Below are 17,996 nucleotides of genomic sequence, written 5' to 3'. Positions count from 1 at the left end.
AGTCATAACTAATTCCTTTAAAAACCATGGGCACAACAAAGTATTCAGCTGCACAGTATGCAAAATGCCTCTCTTAATATTGAATTATGAAAGATGACTGGTCTCTGCATGCCTGTCTTTACAGTTATGAGCTTCTCTTTTGTTATTGGAGCATTTAATTTATTTACGAGCAGTCGCCAGCAAACTTAGCATTTTTAATCTTGAGCCGCATCATGCAGCCTGTTACTTAAATGCAAATCAAATGTATATCTGTCTTGCAACACACTTTATTCATTGCAATGGATTAAGCTGTTACAATTACAATTCTGCCATAAATAATGCTTTATAGTATAAATCAATCCTTTGTTCTGCGCTCCACATCCTGAGAGAGGCACAGTTACAGCACATTTCAATCTCACAATTTATGTGTGTTTTAATCATTTTAATATCGCAGCTTTGGTTCGACTGCGGAAATGATGTGCTTGAGCTGTGGTCACATGCTCTGGAACCATTCAAGTGTTTGGAATGCCGTTCTTCTTAAATACTGGATGGATTCCGTCCGGCTGAGTGATCTCTTATTTAACCGCTCTAAAATGTCATCATCCTAACTTTTTATGATCTTGGAACACATTAAAGAGCAGGTCTTGACATTGCTATGGAATAGCCACGTTGAGCCATATCCGAATAAAAACAGAGCCTTCCTGGGTACAGTTTCAGTTGATTTTCATTTTCGGAGTGTCTATTCACACTAAGTGCAAATAGCGGGCCTTGTTGGCAAGTGCTATTCGCACTAGCTCCGCCTAAAAATGCCTGGCTGTGCCAAAAAAGGTTTAAAAAAAAAACACTGACAATTCAACATCCTCGTTGCACAATCAGTACAGCGTATGGCTAATGGATCAATGTTTTGTCACATCAACACTGGTTCGATTTCGCCTTTTGCAGAGCTTGCTCTTCTCTCTTTTCTCATCACAAATCACATCAGAAAGGCATTTTTTCCCAATAAAAAATAAGAAAGTGCTCTAATAAAGTGCTTTAACAAAATGTTAAATTATAATAAAAGCATTTATTGGGTAGGGTTAGGGATAGGTATAGGCAGGGCTTTTAGTGTTCCATTAAGGCGGCATCCATTTAATAATTTAAAAAAATAAAATAATAAATCACTGTTGCATCCTGTTAATGTACAATACTGCGGTGCAAATAGTATGTATCTGTCAAAATAAAGTATAAATTACATGTGACATTGTTTCCCCAAAATCACAAAGTTCTTATATATATTTTTTGTTGTAGTTTAGGTTTAAGATACAGTATTTGAAATGTATTTGAATGAATTACTTGTCTTATAATTAATATGTCTTTATCTTGTTTTAAGTAGTACCTATTAGGGACCCCCCCCTAGCCTGACAAGCCAGACCCACATCAAGATGTTTGGTCTGGAAACTCACCATAGACAGGGCTCAATCCGAGGGGCGGGATAAACGGTTGTCTTTTAAACTCCCTCTGCACGAGATAGGATAGCGCTACACCAACCGGAGCAACGACGGTGAAGGGGAGCTCGCTGACTGATTAAACATTCACCGTATCCGGTCGGCTAAACTACGAACACATCTTCCCGCTCTTTGTTCTTTTCTCAGAGAAAAGCTTAACTCCAAGTCTTCCAGAGTCGCGGTCAGAGCTGATTCGAAAGACCGCCGTTCGCCAGTTTCTGTGTTTACTAGAAGCACGCAAACGCAACTCGGCCGTCGTCATTATGGCCCCGCCCGCCGACTCTATACATGATGTGATTGGGCCGTCCAGATTTTGGGGAACACAGCTCAGAATGGTATTGAGAGTGCCTAGACAACACTTGCGGGCAAATTAAATTTGCTGCCGCTAGGGTGTGTCTAGATTTCTAGGCTAGAATCCCATTCTATTAATCCCATCCTAAACATAGACAAAGTTTCAAAAACTAATTTGGACGTTTGATGGAGTATTTCTGTGTCAAAAATACTCCTTTCGGTTTCTCACAAGTTTAAAAGCGCCAAAACGCTATTTATTGTTTGAATTTCGCATTAAAATGTAATAATAATAATAATAATAATAATAAGTCGTGAGATTAAGCTGGGCAGCGTGAGAGCGTGACACAGAGCCCGAAAGCGTGTGTGTCACGCCAAATGCATGAGAGTTGGCAACCCTGCAAGCTTTGGCTATGAGTCATAGTTCCTCTTACCTGAGGGAAAGTTTGGATTTGTAAAAAAAAAAAAAGACTATTATTTTACATTTTAAGATTAGGCACCTTTGCATTTCCTGTGCCCATGCTGTTCTCACATTAGCCATCAATGTAACATTTGCACTCAGTGTTCCTCTCAAAGTTTAGTTTAGAGATACAGGAAGTTTTAATATGGTAAGTGCAGTTCTTTTCATTAAACATTTACCTGGTCTACCATATGGATGAAGCGATATTAAAACTAGTGTTGACTTGACAGCCGAGCTTAATGCAAGCAGTGGGATACCAGTTATATAATTGAAATTTTAGTCTAGGGAATTGGTTTCACTAGACTAACATTTCAAATGTATAACTGGTATCCCGCTGCTTTAAATAGGCAAACTTATGAGATATAACCATTTGATTTCATTCTGCTTTAAAAGTTCATATTTCATCCAGGGTTTGCCATTATCTTGACACTTTGGATAACAGTCTTAAAGGAATAGGCTAAATAGGCTTAAAGGAATAGACCCCCCCCCCCCCCCCCCCAAAAAAAAAAAAAAAACACCCAGACGAATACAATCAGAGTTTTATTTAAAAATATCCTGACTAATTCAAGCATTTTAATGTAAGTGAATGGCAGCCCAAAATTTAAAGCCCCAAAAAAGAGCATGCATCCATTATAAAAGTAACTCACACGGCTCCGGAGGGTTACTAAAGTCCTTTTTAAGTAAAGCGTAGTAAATAAGTAAAGAAAAATATCCATATTCAAAACTTTATAATGTAAAATTTCTGGCTTCTGCCAGATCGCCTTCCGTATTCAATTTAGGAAGAAAGAGTAACATCTCTCACACTTCAAAACACTTATGCTGTGTCCCGCATCATCATTGTGGCAGTTACTTTGTTTTTTTTTTTGTAAGTTGAATATGTATTTTATAACATGTTAAATATGGATATTTTTCTTACACAAAACCATCGAATCGCTTCAGAAGGCCTTTATTAACCCCGTGGAGCCGTGTGGATTACTTTTATAATGGATGGATGCACTTTTTTGTGCTTCAAATTTTCGGCTTCCATACACTGCCATTATAATGCTTGGAAGAGCCAGGACATTTTTAAATATAACTTTTCTGGGAGAAGAATGTCGCATACACTTAGGATGAATTGAGGGAGAGTAAATCATGGGATCATTTTAATTTTTGGGTACTATCCTTTTAACTTCCCCGTAGCATTTATATGAAATATCAGCTTGCCACCGTGCCAAGGAATATGACAGCTGACTCTGCTGTATGTGCCAGCATCTTCCCTAGCCATTTGAAAAGGGTCTGCCACAGTTGTACAATGTTAAATGAGTGGCTTTTAAATGAACTAACCTTGGATGAGCTATGGTGCATGAGCCTTCACAGTATTTTAAATTGCGGAGTAAAAAAGTGGTGTCCGGATCGATTTTTATCTGCAGTAATACAGGTGGCACACTTGCCACCACGGTCTGCCATAGATCTCTGATTCGTTTGCACATGACATTTGCAGTCAAATGCTACTGTGCAACTGCTTTTGTTAGTGGCTTATTGGTTATTCTTTTGGTTTGAGTATTATTAAATACATTCAGAGTCTGGGTTTTGGTGAGGAGTATTTTAAATAATTAACCTCAATTGCCATTGATTGGCGCTGTCTTGGTCGATAAGGATCCTACATTAGAGAGTTACTGCTATCAGCTGGCAACTGGCAATTTCTTGGTTTGAATATCAAATATTGCAACTGGACTGTTAAAATTCTCTGTACCAGTGTGCTGCAGAATTTAAAATGGAGACCTAGATGGTTTTAGCATTACAACATTAAACTCCTACTTATACACTTAAAGGGCACCTATTATTCCCCATTTTTTTAAGATGTAATATAAGTCTCAGATGTCCCCAGAGTGTGTCTGAAGTTTCAGATAAAAATTCCTAATAGATCATTTAATATACCATTTTGAAAATGCCAATGTTTGGGTTTAGGGGGGGGGGGGGGGTCGGGGGGAAACAGTTTCAGTCAATCTCATGTCAATCTTGAGTACCTATAAAGTAGTATTGCATCCTTCATATCTCCGAAAAGTCTTTAGTTTTATTATATTTATAAAAGAAATATAGGCTGTACCGAGTCTTTCCGGAAAAAAACGAGCGCCTGGAGGCGTATCGTGTGGGCGGAGCTAAAGAATGACGAGTGCGAACAAAGCGGTGACGTCCTCAAGCGTGGAGAAACCCATGGCTATCGATCTCAGCTAATAGATATGATCCAGAATCTAATTTGGAGGCTGAAATAGAAACAGCAACAGCAGGACGTCCGTCTCTGTGGTATGTACTGTATTTAGTGGCCTGTCAACATTTGTGTGTGTTTACTCGCAGTTTATGAGGACATGATTCGGTTTATGGACTATTGTATGCGACTAAACCTTAGCAGTAGCAAGCAAAACGGTTTTGCACGTCAGACTAGTGTAACGTTATACATAGAACAGCAATGAAGTCCGTTAGCTCTTTTGAATGACGAAGCACGCGATCGTGTCGTTTACTGATGTTTACTCACGCGACGATAAGCAACAGCACCGACATTTGAAGCAATTTTACTCACCGGCTGCTTCCAAAGCAGGACCGAACCTTTATCGCTCGGACCGATCCGTCAAAAACACACTTCTTGGAGTGTGGAGATCCACTTTGCGATGCGACTGAAGCGATGTTGTGAAGCTTCCCGTCATTTCTGCGTTCAAATCGGTTCAAATCCAGCGCTGCCTTCCCGGAATGCTGTGCTGAAGCGTTGAAGTCGCTTAATGTCAAAGTAGAGGAATGAAGTGGAGCGCGGCGCGGACTATAACCAACATAAGTGTTCACGGACGACTGGATCTGCAGCTTGAGAGCAGTGTTTATAGGCGTGCATTTCCTCTCTCGCTCTAGTCACGCCCGCGCGCACCCTACCGGGAGAAGAGCCCGTATGACCCATACAAGGACCTTCCGGTCTATTAACGTCAAGTCGAGCCATACTCGAAAAAAACTCTCCGAAACTTGTGAGAAACCGGAAGGAGTATTTTTAACAGAAACACTCCATCAAACGTCCAACATTAGTTTTTGAAACTTTGTCTATGTTTAGGATGGGAATCCAAGTCTTCAACAGTGTAAAAAGCCCAGTATGCATGAAACAGCATTTCACCCCCCCTTTAAGAAAAATGTGCAGTGTGTCTCCTTTAAATGCAAATTAGCTGCTGTTCAGGGCGGAGCCTTCATAGCAAAAAATGAAACCTGATACATCTGTCTGGTGATCATTGCAGACACTCTGTCTTTCACCATCATGAACTATTATCATCTGCATGAGTTTTAAAGCCTTATGTGAGTACGTGTGTGAGTATTAAACTCTTACTAACGTTATTGCAATTAAACTGTCAAATGCACACACGGTTATGTCAGAAACACAAATTTCACATGAAAACAGTAGGTTATGTCTGTGCATGCTAATACGGCAGTGTCCATTCGCACAACCGGCGCAACATCATAGAATGTCTTTGAAACCAGGGGCATGTGTTTGAAATAAAGCTGCTTTTAATTGTCTTTGACTAATTATTGAAGTGTTCTGACCTATTATAGACCATTATTATAGTATAATTTTAATTATGTAATCCATTGTTCAATAGACCAAATAATACACTGATGTAGGGCTGTACGATTATGACAAAAATCATAATTGTCAATTATTTCCTTGAAAGTAAAATTGCGATTTATTAAATATGATTATCACAATTTAAGGCATGAGATATTGCACACGATAAGAGGCAGTTCACTTTGTAAGGCAGCTTGTACACGGCACGAATGCACTGCACGGCGAGCCGGCGGCAATCACACAAGCTTTCGCGCTATAGATTGCTACTATAGCTTGAGATAGAAAAAATAAATAAAGATAAATTATTTCTTGAAAAGCAAAGAACAGCAGCCATGCCTTTCAACAGAAACAACCAGGGAGAGAGAGGGTGTGTATGTGTGTGCTGTATGGTTGCAGCCACTGAGTTATAGCCTAAAGGCTTAATCGTCCACACGTGGACAATTTTCACTTGTGCTTAACGCCTCGCAGCTAAACAAAAGGCGCCAATGTGAGTGTGCACACCAACATGAAAAACAGCAGGCGTAAAAGTGCCATTTAAAACAAAATGGCTTGGGTTCATTTTTTTTGACGTGCCATGTTAAAACTGGTTGACCAATGAGATCGGTGCTTTTGTTCATGTGCCTAGAGCTCCTAAAGTTAGAGTAAAACCATAAATCGTTAAAAAATATGGACGATACGACAACCTCCATTTCTGCTTGCCATAGTTGAAGCTTTCAGGCGGCCTGCACAGCGCTGACATCTTGGGGCCGAGTCTGTGCAGTAGTGATTTCGGGACCGGAGTTGCGCAGTAGAGAGAAGGAAGTAGAGCAGGAAGTACAGCTGCGATATCATAAGCCCGCCCACACTCTCACAGATGCAGAACAATTAATTATGGTGGTGTGAAATAAACAGTTATAGACATGTAGAAATTAAAGCTAAAGCTCCAATCTGCTCCCAAAAATCCGTCCCCCCCCCCCCCGTTTTTATAGCATCAAATAACTAAGTAAAACTAAACTTATTTTTAAAAGAACACTTGAAATGAAATCATCGCACTTTATTGTTTAGTTTCCCTCGTGTCCATTAGAAAACACAGACAATGTGGCAAGCATAGATATCCATAATAAAGGCTAGATGTCTCGTGCGCACTGTTGGCCAATGGAGGTCGCCGTCCGCAACTGGCGGCCATCTTGTCACAGGCAGCTCGCTCACTCGTAACAGTGTGTTTTAATGGTGCATGCACTTTTAAAAAGCCACAACTTGCTCAATTTTCAACCGATTTCCAAACTGTTTCATTTGTTATAAACGTCAGAGATGTAGTTATGACACTACATACTTATGAATAATTATAACCATGGACTCCAATATGAAAGTAACATTGAACAGAACAGATAGGTGCAATAAAAAAAGTATTTATGTTAAATCAATATATAGGCTACTAAAACTGTGTACCGAATGGCAACATGAGATATATACTTTTATAATAAGAATATCACTATTCTAATAAAATAATATTATAAAAATAATATAAGTATTTAAAAAAAAATTTAAAAACAAAAAAACATGCAAACTAAGTTTATTTTAACTAGACAAAAGACTGGTCGTCATAAAATCGTTATTGGTGTCACTAAAACCTATATAATTGAACAGCTCGATTGTGGTCTCAGCCTTGATAAAGTGCACTTAAGTTAGCCGTGATACACAAGCTGCACGATTAAGTCGTTTATCGAAACGACAAGCTGCAATTTCAACGTGTTAAAGCATCCAGATTTGTAGCCATGTTAATAACGTTTGTAAGAAACCAAACCATTTGTAAATCCGTCAAGATTTCAGCGAGATAAGAGTATTTATGTTCGTACAGATCACTCACCTTACATCAGGTTCCACAGAGCCCAACAGAAAGGTTGCCTGTAACAAGATGGCCGCCGGTGATGACGATGGTGACTCCGCCATAAGACATCTGACCTTTATTATGGATATCTATAGTGGCAAGTACCAAATTACTGTTTCTCTTCTTCTGTGTGACAAGCGAGTGTCAGAAGCTTAAAGTGCCGCAGCACCCCCTTGTGCACCGGGAGCGCCATCTACTGAATGTGCACGTACACTTGGCGCATCGTCTGTGAAAATAAATTTAGGTGTGAGCACTCAAGACACACTGAAAAACGTCTGGGAAAACGCTGGCGATATTCGTCCCGGTATGTACAGGCCTTAATAATAATACTCATCGATATAGCCTCTGTTGACATGGTTGTGCATGATTTGGCAATAGGGGACAGCCATACACTGGTGAAAATCAGGCTGACTCGCCAAATTTTTTACAGGTTTAAAAAATATTGTGCGGTCGGAAGGTGCTCGTAACGTGCTTGGCTCCTCTCTCCACGCGTTTACTCCAGAGAGAAAAAAAATAGCTTGAGCTCGTATGACAGCAAAAATCTCACTGTGTACACATGCCATGTTTTTATATAAAAATAAAAAAACAAGCTGAAAACACTCTCCCTGAAAAACTTGTATTTGCTTTTCTGTAGCATTAATCCTCAACTGTGTATTTCTGTCTATTCAACTATTTTTTTCAATAGAGGGAATGCATCGCCGTCACTTTCCTACCGGAACACGCCCCCTCAGCCAGGAAGAGCTGCTGCGTGACTCAAGTTACTAGAGGAAAACGCGAGCTGAGCAAATGATTATCAGTTTAAACTAAAGTTTAGACTCGATATAGTTGTCTTTACAACTTATCACAGATTCAGTGATCCATGGATAATAATATGCAGCCAGGAATCGTGTTTTCCTGACATTTTATTGAGCCTGATTTCGACATAATTATTTATAACTGTCAGTCATTACATTTTTCGAGTGAATCCTGCATGTATATGTGGATGGGTCAGTGTATTGAAGCGTGAATGTGGCCGCTTGTCACGAATGGAAAGCAAAAGTTTAATTCAAATTCTGAATACATTATAGACCTATTAATAAAAAAATAAATAAGAATTATATTGCCCAGACAGCGTGCAAAGAGTGCTCCCTTTATAATCACTAAAAGCTGTCACTTATTCAATATAAACGCTATCTCACAAAGTTCTGCTGTGAAGCTGGTATACAATGAATCTCTTATTTTCACAATGTCTGCACTTATAGACGCGTGTGTTAACTGAACTCAGCACCTGGACAAAACACTCGAGCGGTGAGTGGATTCCAAGTTCAACACCTGTGATTGGTCAGTCCATTGTATATATCTACAAACATGTCCGTGATTGGCTACATTACTCACCGAGGCGAAAACACATTGGAAATGTAATCATTTGACGAGTGCAAATACAGATACGCACTGGATCTTTTGCTAGCTCCTTTTCGGGAATAATATGCATTATTACGAATTCTTACGGAGGATTACAGATCCTAGACATGCAGTTATGAGCAGCTTTTGCCTCTAAAAGCAGAAGCAGCGGCAGGTTGGCTGTGGTTTGAGTGAGAAAATTACACGCTATTATCAAGTCCGTCTCAAGCTCGGGACAGCGATGTCCATGGGGTCCGTGGACAAGCCTCCCCCTTCCCCCTCTGGCGCAGGGCCTGGTTTTGTGCGTTTTCGCTGCATTCACGCTGTAAACCAATGCTGCCTCTCAGTCTTTTTGCCACTCAGTAGGGCGTAATCGCAGTCATTCCAGCTGACAGTGACGTCACATGCATTCCCCCTCGTACACTTTCATCACTGGTAGTTCCTATTGTGCTGGGTTAGTCGTGATTCGCGTTTCACAACGTAATATACTCTAAACAGCAGCACATAAACATGCAGAATAAGTGATTTTTATTTATTTGTTTGTAATCATGGCATCCATAATCGTAATTGTGCAGCCCTACAATGATGCCAAATACTCTTGATATTGCAGATAGCTAATGCTTCATCTCTGGCTACCATCATGCACAATATCGTCTATTGGCAAACCCTACTGGCTGTGCAATTTTAGTTTTTGTTTCTAAAATGTTTTATTCAATGAATGGCCTGGAAGAGTCGTCCTTGTAAGCTATATATTCTTAAAAATACTTATTTCTTGCCATTATTTTGAAGTTCACTGTCTCATTTGTAATGAGTAATTATGTTCAATTCTCCCTGGTAACCCACATTCACTGCTTAGGTAATTTATACAGCCAGATAATCTATTTCATTAAAGAATTGAATATAGCCAAACCTTGATATTGATTAACAATGTCTATTATTGTAGGATGAAAGACAAACAGGTAGTTCTTGGACTTTTGTACTTGCAGCTTTTTTTTTTTGGAACTTGAGGCTGGGTATTTTAGGGCTACATTTGTATTGTTGGGGCTAGAGTTTATGGACAGTGCTGTGTTTTTCTACATAATCACTGCGAGGCTTAATCTGTTCTGATTCATTTTATCTTTTCTCGTTCTTGCTCTTAAGACTTGCATGGACTGTGGGACAACATGACCCAAACACAATGACCCTTCACAAATGTGTGTCCTTGTAGAGAGGGAAATAATATGTGTGAGTGTAATTGACTACCAGTGAAGCATACAAATTGGTAATAGTCAACAAGTCAGTTGAAAACACAGATAGATGCCCCTGGGCAATTTTTTTTTCTCCTCAAAAAGCTTCAGAGGACAGGTAAAAGCGGTTTGATGGTTTTCATGGCCATATGTTTACTATGAAATCTATACCGAGTCACAATTGATGGCAATGATATGTAATTATGATATTTATTGCTTGGAGTCTGAATTGGTTTTGTCACCGGTAAGCCCTTAAAAGAGACCATTGGACAGTGATGTAAGATGTAATGACAGTGATTTCTTGTTTTTTTTCCTTCAGCCTCCTCTAAAATTTTCTTAACTGCACCAATGGGATTATAGTTTGGTAAAACTGATGACTCTGCAGATTGCTGTGTATGCTTGGATGGCCCCAGTCCTCCCTTTTTTTTTTTTTTTTTTTTTTTTTACAGTAGACAATGAGTTCATGGTACACGCAGTGCAGATCTTCAACCGAATGGTTATACATTAAGACTTCGATCAATTTTTCTTTGTTCTGCATATTGCTGTATTCTTTTTTTCCTGGCAAAGAACATTTCAGTCACTTAAAACATATGAGATGCAAAAGATTATAATGAAATTGTCCATTTTGCATCATTTCTGGCATGGGTAATGCAAAATGAAACATTTCAAATAGCAGGGGAAATGGACTCAAAGTAATTATGTTTGATTTAACGATTTAGCTTTAAAATGACTAATCAATTTACAAAGAACAGTAAAAAAAAAAAATAGCATTAAAGATATTGCTGGACATTAGTCATATCTTAAAGATGACTAGTTCATGGGTGATAATTACTAAGCTTTAAAAATGGTTCCAAGAAAATGTATCCAAATGACTCTCTTGAGACACGTTATGTAATTTGTCTAATTCAAAAGAGAGTGGCAAAAACGAAATAGATTTATAGAGATTTGCTGTCTAGAACTTCATAAACACTCTACATCATATTCTGGTGCTCTTTATGATGTTTTGCTAGAATATGAAATCTATATGATCTCATTTATATAGAATATGCATATTAGATCTCTCATTCTGAGACAGATGTCAAAAGCAAACCAATCAGGGTTGGGCTTGACGGGGATTGGGAATGTTTTATTTCATAAACTGATCTATTACCATTCAGTTAGGAGAGAGAGACAAACCACACTTTCAAATTATGCAGTCAACCAATCCTGAAATAAATAGCAAACAAAGGCTAAAAGACCTATTTAAATGTGCCTTGAGCAACACTGTTTCTGTTTGAAAAGAAAGACACAATTTGCATCTTTCATGTTTGTTGAACTACTATTTTCTATTTCATTTAATTTCATTTCATTTGATTTATTATTTATTTTGTGAGAAGCCATCTAATAACAGCGATAGTCAGGTGGACATTACAAAATAAATTGCTTCAGGTTCAGGGTTATACAAGTACTGTAACACCCTTGCTAATATTGAATGCCAATGATCATTGCATTCCATTAAGATTGCAAATGATTCTGTGTTTGATTTAAAAAATAAATAATTAAAAATAAAATAAAAAAATTGCGTGCCTTGTAGTTAATGGTTATTCACATTAGGTCCGCCTAACATAATCAGTAAAGCATAAGGCTTAAAGATCTAGGTTCCACCCGGTTTCGAATCCGCTCTTTGCAGAGCTCGCTCTTCTCTCTTTTGCTATCACATAACACATCGGAAAGCCATTTACTTTCAATAAAAAAGAAGATTTTCTAAAAATGGAAATAAAGTGTCTAACAAAGTGTTTAATAATAATAAAAACATTTATTGGGTAGGGTTGGGGATATGTATAGGTATATGGAGGGCTTCCATTTAATAATTTTAATAAATATAATCATTTACACCCTGATATTATTGCACCCTGTAATGTACAGCAATACTGAGGTGCAAATAGTCAAAATAATGTCAAAATAATGTATAAATAGCATTTAATTACTATTTACACATATTGCAAATAACTATGTTTACATTGTGAAAATAGCATAGTAAGTGAAAATAGTGATATATTCTATTTCACTTAGTAAACAGCATTTACAGCTATTTGCACGTTATTTTCACTTAGTGTAAATGGAATCTAGTTGCTCTTTACACTTGGTATAAATAGCATCCATCGCTAAGAAAATATGCTATTTTCACTAAGGGTACATATAATCTAGTTGCTATTTATACTCGGTGTAAATAGCATCTATCCCTATTTGCACTTACCTGCTGCCTTGATCATATGAGTGTTGATAACTGAATATTTAGTCAAGTAAAATTGGTATTATTGTTATACAACAAATTTATGTTGTGCTGTTTCCCTCTGCAGGTTCTGTTGCTTGTGACAAGAGATTAGCAGGCCTCCTCATCCTCCAAGCCTCCTCCCTGCTGCTGTTCAGTTCTGGGGAAAGGATGTGCCCCTATAGCTGTCGCTGCGAGGGAAAAATTGTGCATTGTGAGTCTGTTGGCTTCCATGATGTCCCAGAAAATATTTCTATTAGTTGCCAAGGTCTATCCCTGCGCTACAATGACCTGCACACAATGCTCCCCTACCAGTTTGCCCATCTTAACCAGCTGCTGTGGCTGTACCTGGACCACAATCAAATCACATTTGTGGATAGTCGTGCTTTTCAGGGGGTGCGGCGACTGAAGGAGTTGATCTTGAGCTCCAATAGGATTTCACAGCTCCATAATGTAACTTTTCACGGAGTACCTAACCTTCGCAGTCTCGATCTCTCCTACAACAAGTTGCAAGAGCTGCAGCCAGGCCAGTTTTATGGTCTTCGAAAAATGCAGAATCTCCACTTGCGCTCAAATGGGCTTACGACAATCCCTGTCCGGGCCTTTCTTGAGTGCAGAAGTTTGGAGTTTCTAGACTTGGGCTATAATCGGCTTCGGGTTCTAACTCGCACAGCATTCCTGGGTTTGTCTCGACTTATGGAACTCCACCTGGAACATAATCAGTTTTCACGAATCAACTTCTTTCTCTTTCCTCGCCTTGCCAATCTTCGTGCCCTGTACCTACAGTGGAATCGTATTCGAGCTGTCAACCAAGGCCTTCCGTGGAGCTGGTATACCTTGCAGAAGCTTGATATATCTGGCAATGAGATACAGGTACTAGATCCTGTAGTATTTCAATGCCTTCCCAATCTTCAGGTTCTCAACTTAGAGTCTAACAAACTGGCCAATGTGTCTCAGGAAGTTGTGGCTGCTTGGATCTCCCTAACAACCATTAGCCTTGCAGGCAACATGTGGGATTGCGGGCAAGGCATTTGTCCTCTTGTTGTCTGGCTCAAGAATTTCAGAGGCACCAAGGACACTAGTATAATCTGCAGTAGTCCCAAGCACCTTCAAGGGGAGAAGGTCATGGAGGCTTCAAAGAGCTTCATTGACTGTGATGACTATGAAATTACTGCTCAATCCCCTTTGTATCTGCAGACCTTTGATCCGAATTTTGACCTTACTCCTGAACCAACCGAACCGCCAATAGCTCCTACAACACCGCCTCCACCCTTGCCTTCACCTGCCTCTGAGGCACCCATTCCTCCTCCTTACCCTCGACCAGCTCAACGCCCCACCATTCCCAGCCATTCAAATATTGATCCCAGAGACTCCCATCAATGGACACCCTCATCTTCCGACAGCTTATTAGTGACACCAGCTCCTGAGCAAGACATGTCATTTCACAAAGTGGTAATGGGTGGCGTGGCACTGTTCCTTTCAGTGTCCCTTCTCCTGTCTGTAATTTATGTCTCCTGGAAACGTTACCCTGGTGCCACCCGGCTATTGCAGCAGAGTTCAGTGGGCCGAAAGCGAAGGAAAAAGAGTCAGGAGCCAGAGCAGAACCTGAGCTCCCAGCTCCAGGAATATTACATGAGCTACAACCCCGCAGCCACGCCAGAAGCCTTGGAGGTGCTGGGCAATGGGACAGGTACCTGCACCTGCACCATATCCGGCTCCCGGGAATGCGAGGTATGACATGTGAAAGCAGCCTAAAATCAAATCAGATCAAAACAAATGACCGACTCAGGAAATAGAGGTAAATTCTTGATTGTGCATGCTGCAAATATTCACAAGAGCAAGGGTAAGCACCTTTGACTCCTTCGGTCCTTTAAAATTACTCATGAAAGGATTTCCTCATTTAGTATACTTTCCTTTCCATTACTTTCATACTTACCTATATGGACATTTTTGGTTGATACGATACTTATTTGTATTTACAAGCTGATAATTACGTGAATAATTAATTAAATAATGACCATTGGCTGATGTTAGGTAATAGTTGACATTTTGTGTGATTTGATCGCAAAATTCACCTTAAATTTCTAGATCTTCACGTGCTTATGTTGACATCAAACATCATATTAAATATATCTGCATTTCTTTTTCTACGCATCAGACCGATACTGATGACATTTAAAAGTTCTATTTATCGTTGGTACTAATATGACCGCAGATATGCTGCGCTTCCCTAATTCCCCTAAAGTAAACCATAATCCAGGAGTCAATGGTTCCTTTACCAAAAAGCACTGCCCTGCCACACACATCTGCATCTTGATTTTGGCCTCATTAAGTTATTTCACTTGTAAAAAAAGGCTTATTCATTTTTGTTTGTCCTCATGATTATAATTAGTATGCTTGTGTTAGGAACGTTGATATTCACTTGAGATGTAAAAGGGTTTCTGAAAACCTCTGATTTGAAACATGATTTTTTTACAGTCAAAACCATGCCTGTTACATTGGTAATGGGTTTGCATAATTTAGCTTTAGAGAGTACAACAGAAATAACTTATATATAAAAAAATAAATAAAAAGACATCTGTCGATAATTAAAATTGCAGGGCAGGCTAATGATATATTGATTGTCACAACCCATTAGGGCATGCAAAATGCCTACTTCTTCACTCTTTGCCATGTCTTCTTTTTATCTGTCGAAACCTGTAAGTGGTTTTTATGCAGCTGTTTTAAAAGATTTTAAAAGCTGCACTTTTCAATTTTGGTTGTATTTCAAGTAACAGTGACCGTGGAGACATGAATGTGATATTTTATCCCCATGGGGGTTGGCGGTCGCCCCGGCGTGACTGCTTATCAGTTTGAAAGAGATACTGGCATGACATTGTTGCAGCCAGGGAAATAGTACAAAGTTTTCACCAGCATTCATAACAGTCTTAAGTGTAAAGTGACAATGGTGTTTTAAACAGTCATGCAAAATCCCATAATGCGGCTCTGCTTCAGTGCAGCCAAGAGTCTTCCCTAATTTGATGTTCTATGGTACATCTCAGCACAAAAAGATAAATCTTATCAATGGGTGTGCATCAGGCAACTTTGATAAAAAGGTTTATTTGGAATTAGAGGGACTGTGTATGGCAATAAACCAAAATGCTCTACTGGAAGTGATCTACTTATTCAAATTAGCTAATGGAGGTAACTAAACATCACTGAATAAAAAAAAGCTATTAAAATCTATAACTGTTTGGTTTGAGCAATGAAATCACCGAGTTGAATTAATGAGACAATGAACATAGAGAATGGGGCAATGAGACGTGTTAATACAATACCAGACAATACAAGTTTCCATTTAACTGATGCCTCCGATTTAGTCGCTTATTTTAAAGAGTATATATAAAACACACCTTAATAGGTGGGTGGCTACAGGACAGATTAATTTGCACCTTGTTAATGTATTTGGTGATATACCCCACAAAGTTACTTTTGTGTTGGATTGTGAGAAAGACAACACTTTATTGATGCAACAAAAGGAAATTCAGGTATTGTAGCAGCTTCACTTCTTCATAAACATATTCAGTGGAGAGAAATTTGCACACCTTGATAGCAGCAGAGAAGAAGGAACTTCTTGATGATATGGGTGGTTTGGTTACTTTATTTTAAAGAGTCTTTGTTACAGTGTAATTATATTTAAGTACTGAGTAATAAGTAACTGCATATACTTACTATAGGGTTATGGTAGGATTAGGGTTAGTTGCATGTAATTGTGCATAATTTACTGTTTTTACTATGGTAATTAACATATGTAACAAAGACAATGTATAATATAAAGTGATACGGATGGTTTTCATGTTTTCTGTGAGCCTGTTTCTTGATGGAGCTGAAGTCCAGTGGCACCTCCTGCTTAAGTGCTGCAACCCTTTCTTATACAGGCAGTGTGTTTGCTGCCCACTCTAGTTTATTGACCAAGTGGACCCCAGGTAGGCTTCACCATTGATGGTAACTTGGCTCAATAGAGTTCTTTCCCTTCCAAAGGTTTTGTACTATTCCTTAGTCTAAGTCTTAGAAGAATATTTTGAATAGAAGCAATGGGCCACTATGGAGCTATTCACATCGGATGCAAACTTTCGCAGCTGACAAAAAGTTAATTTTTTTTTAGAGAGTGTTTCATGTAAGAAATTCATGCAAGCCTGGAACCGCTTTTTTTGGGTGAACTATCACTTTAACAATCGTTAAAATTTTCATAAAAAATGTGATTAAATAAAAAAAAAGTTCACTTTTTTTAAGATTGGAATGTTCACTTAAGATTGGAATGCAAATTTCTGCAGATTATCTACTGACAATGATTAATGGGATAGTTCACCCAAAAAAGAGAAAATGCTGTCATCATTTACTCACCCTCAAGTTTTTCCAAACCTGTATGAGTTTCTTATATATATTATATTTCTTATATATATTCTTAATATTTTGAAGAATGTTGGCAACCAAACAGTTGATGGTAGCCATTGACAAACAGTTGGAAAAACAATACTATGGTTACTGTCAACTGTCTGGTTACCAACATTCTTCAAAATTCTTTTGTATTAAAGGGGTGGTTGCATGCGATTTCACTTTTTTTAACTTTAGTTAGTGTGTAATGTTGCTGCTTGAGCATAAGCAGTATCTGCAAAGTTACAGCACGGAAAGAATAATGCAAACAGAGATATTGTCTTTTAAGTTATGGCAGTTTATTGACTACAAAAATGGCCGGTTTGGACTACAACAAGCTTCTTCCAGGGTTGGAGACATCATAAACACTTGCTAGTCACAGCAGATCTGACTTCTGGCCGTAATGGAAAGGGGCGTGGAGATTCCGGACAACCTGTGTGTGGCACTTCAGCCAATAAAAATACAGGAAACTACATTTGGCCATCTATCCAATCTAAGACCATTGAGTTTTTCGAAGGGATCGGCTTCATAGAAGCAGGAAGCAAACGAGCTGTTCAAAGGACAGTGGAGACAGCGGTGTGAAATAAAGGTCAAATATAAGAAAAATATGGCGTTAAAAAAAAAAAAAGTATTAATGTTATACTGCGCCCCATAGACACAACCAAGCCTAGAAAAAAAAACACGGAACCGCCCCTTTAAAAAATAAAATTGTATTCAACAACAAAAACATAATTGGTGAACTATCCCTTTAAAGTATATAGACATTATGACCAACACAATCTACCAAAAGCAGTAAAAATTGTGTGTAACAATACAAAAATTACATGGTTTGGCAAACTCTTAGGATGATGTCTTTCTTTGACACTGCAGATAAATCAACATGACTTAGTGAGAAATTTCTCTCGTTTCTGCCGTGCGCTCCCTGTCCTCTGCTACAACTACTCCCCATTGTATCCGGTTTCACGTTTAAATGTGATTGATTCATGTTAAATTGTTTTGAACGGTTTCAATCATGTAATCCAATCGAACAGGACTTTCCCTTCCTATCATGATTTGCAATGGGGCTGAATTAGG

At 38.7% G+C, this 17,996-nt stretch overlaps 1 protein-coding gene across 2 annotated transcripts in view; it reads left to right on the top strand.

The window, feature by feature from the left end:
* lrrtm4l1 (leucine rich repeat transmembrane neuronal 4 like 1) overlaps positions 1-17,996 on the top strand; it is a 49,476-nt gene that overhangs the window by 5,101 nt on the left and 26,379 nt on the right. The window contains exon 2 of one of the 2 annotated variants that reach the window (XR_010901280.1): positions 12,598-14,307. Coding sequence is in view for 1 of the 2 variants with exons in the window: in XM_067433687.1 (XP_067289788.1) it covers positions 12,598-14,240 (1,643 nt within the window). In the remaining variant the exon portion in view is untranslated. The remainder of the gene's footprint in view (positions 1-12,597; positions 14,308-17,996) is intronic. The other variant, XM_067433687.1, reaches the window with a different exon arrangement.

This window comes from Pseudorasbora parva, chromosome 23 (genome assembly GCF_024679245.1).
Source record: "Pseudorasbora parva isolate DD20220531a chromosome 23, ASM2467924v1, whole genome shotgun sequence".
Classification (NCBI taxonomy): domain Eukaryota; kingdom Metazoa; phylum Chordata; class Actinopteri; order Cypriniformes; family Gobionidae; genus Pseudorasbora; species Pseudorasbora parva.
Note: the sequence above shows the minus strand (reverse complement) of the source record. Positions and strands in the feature narration are given on the sequence as shown.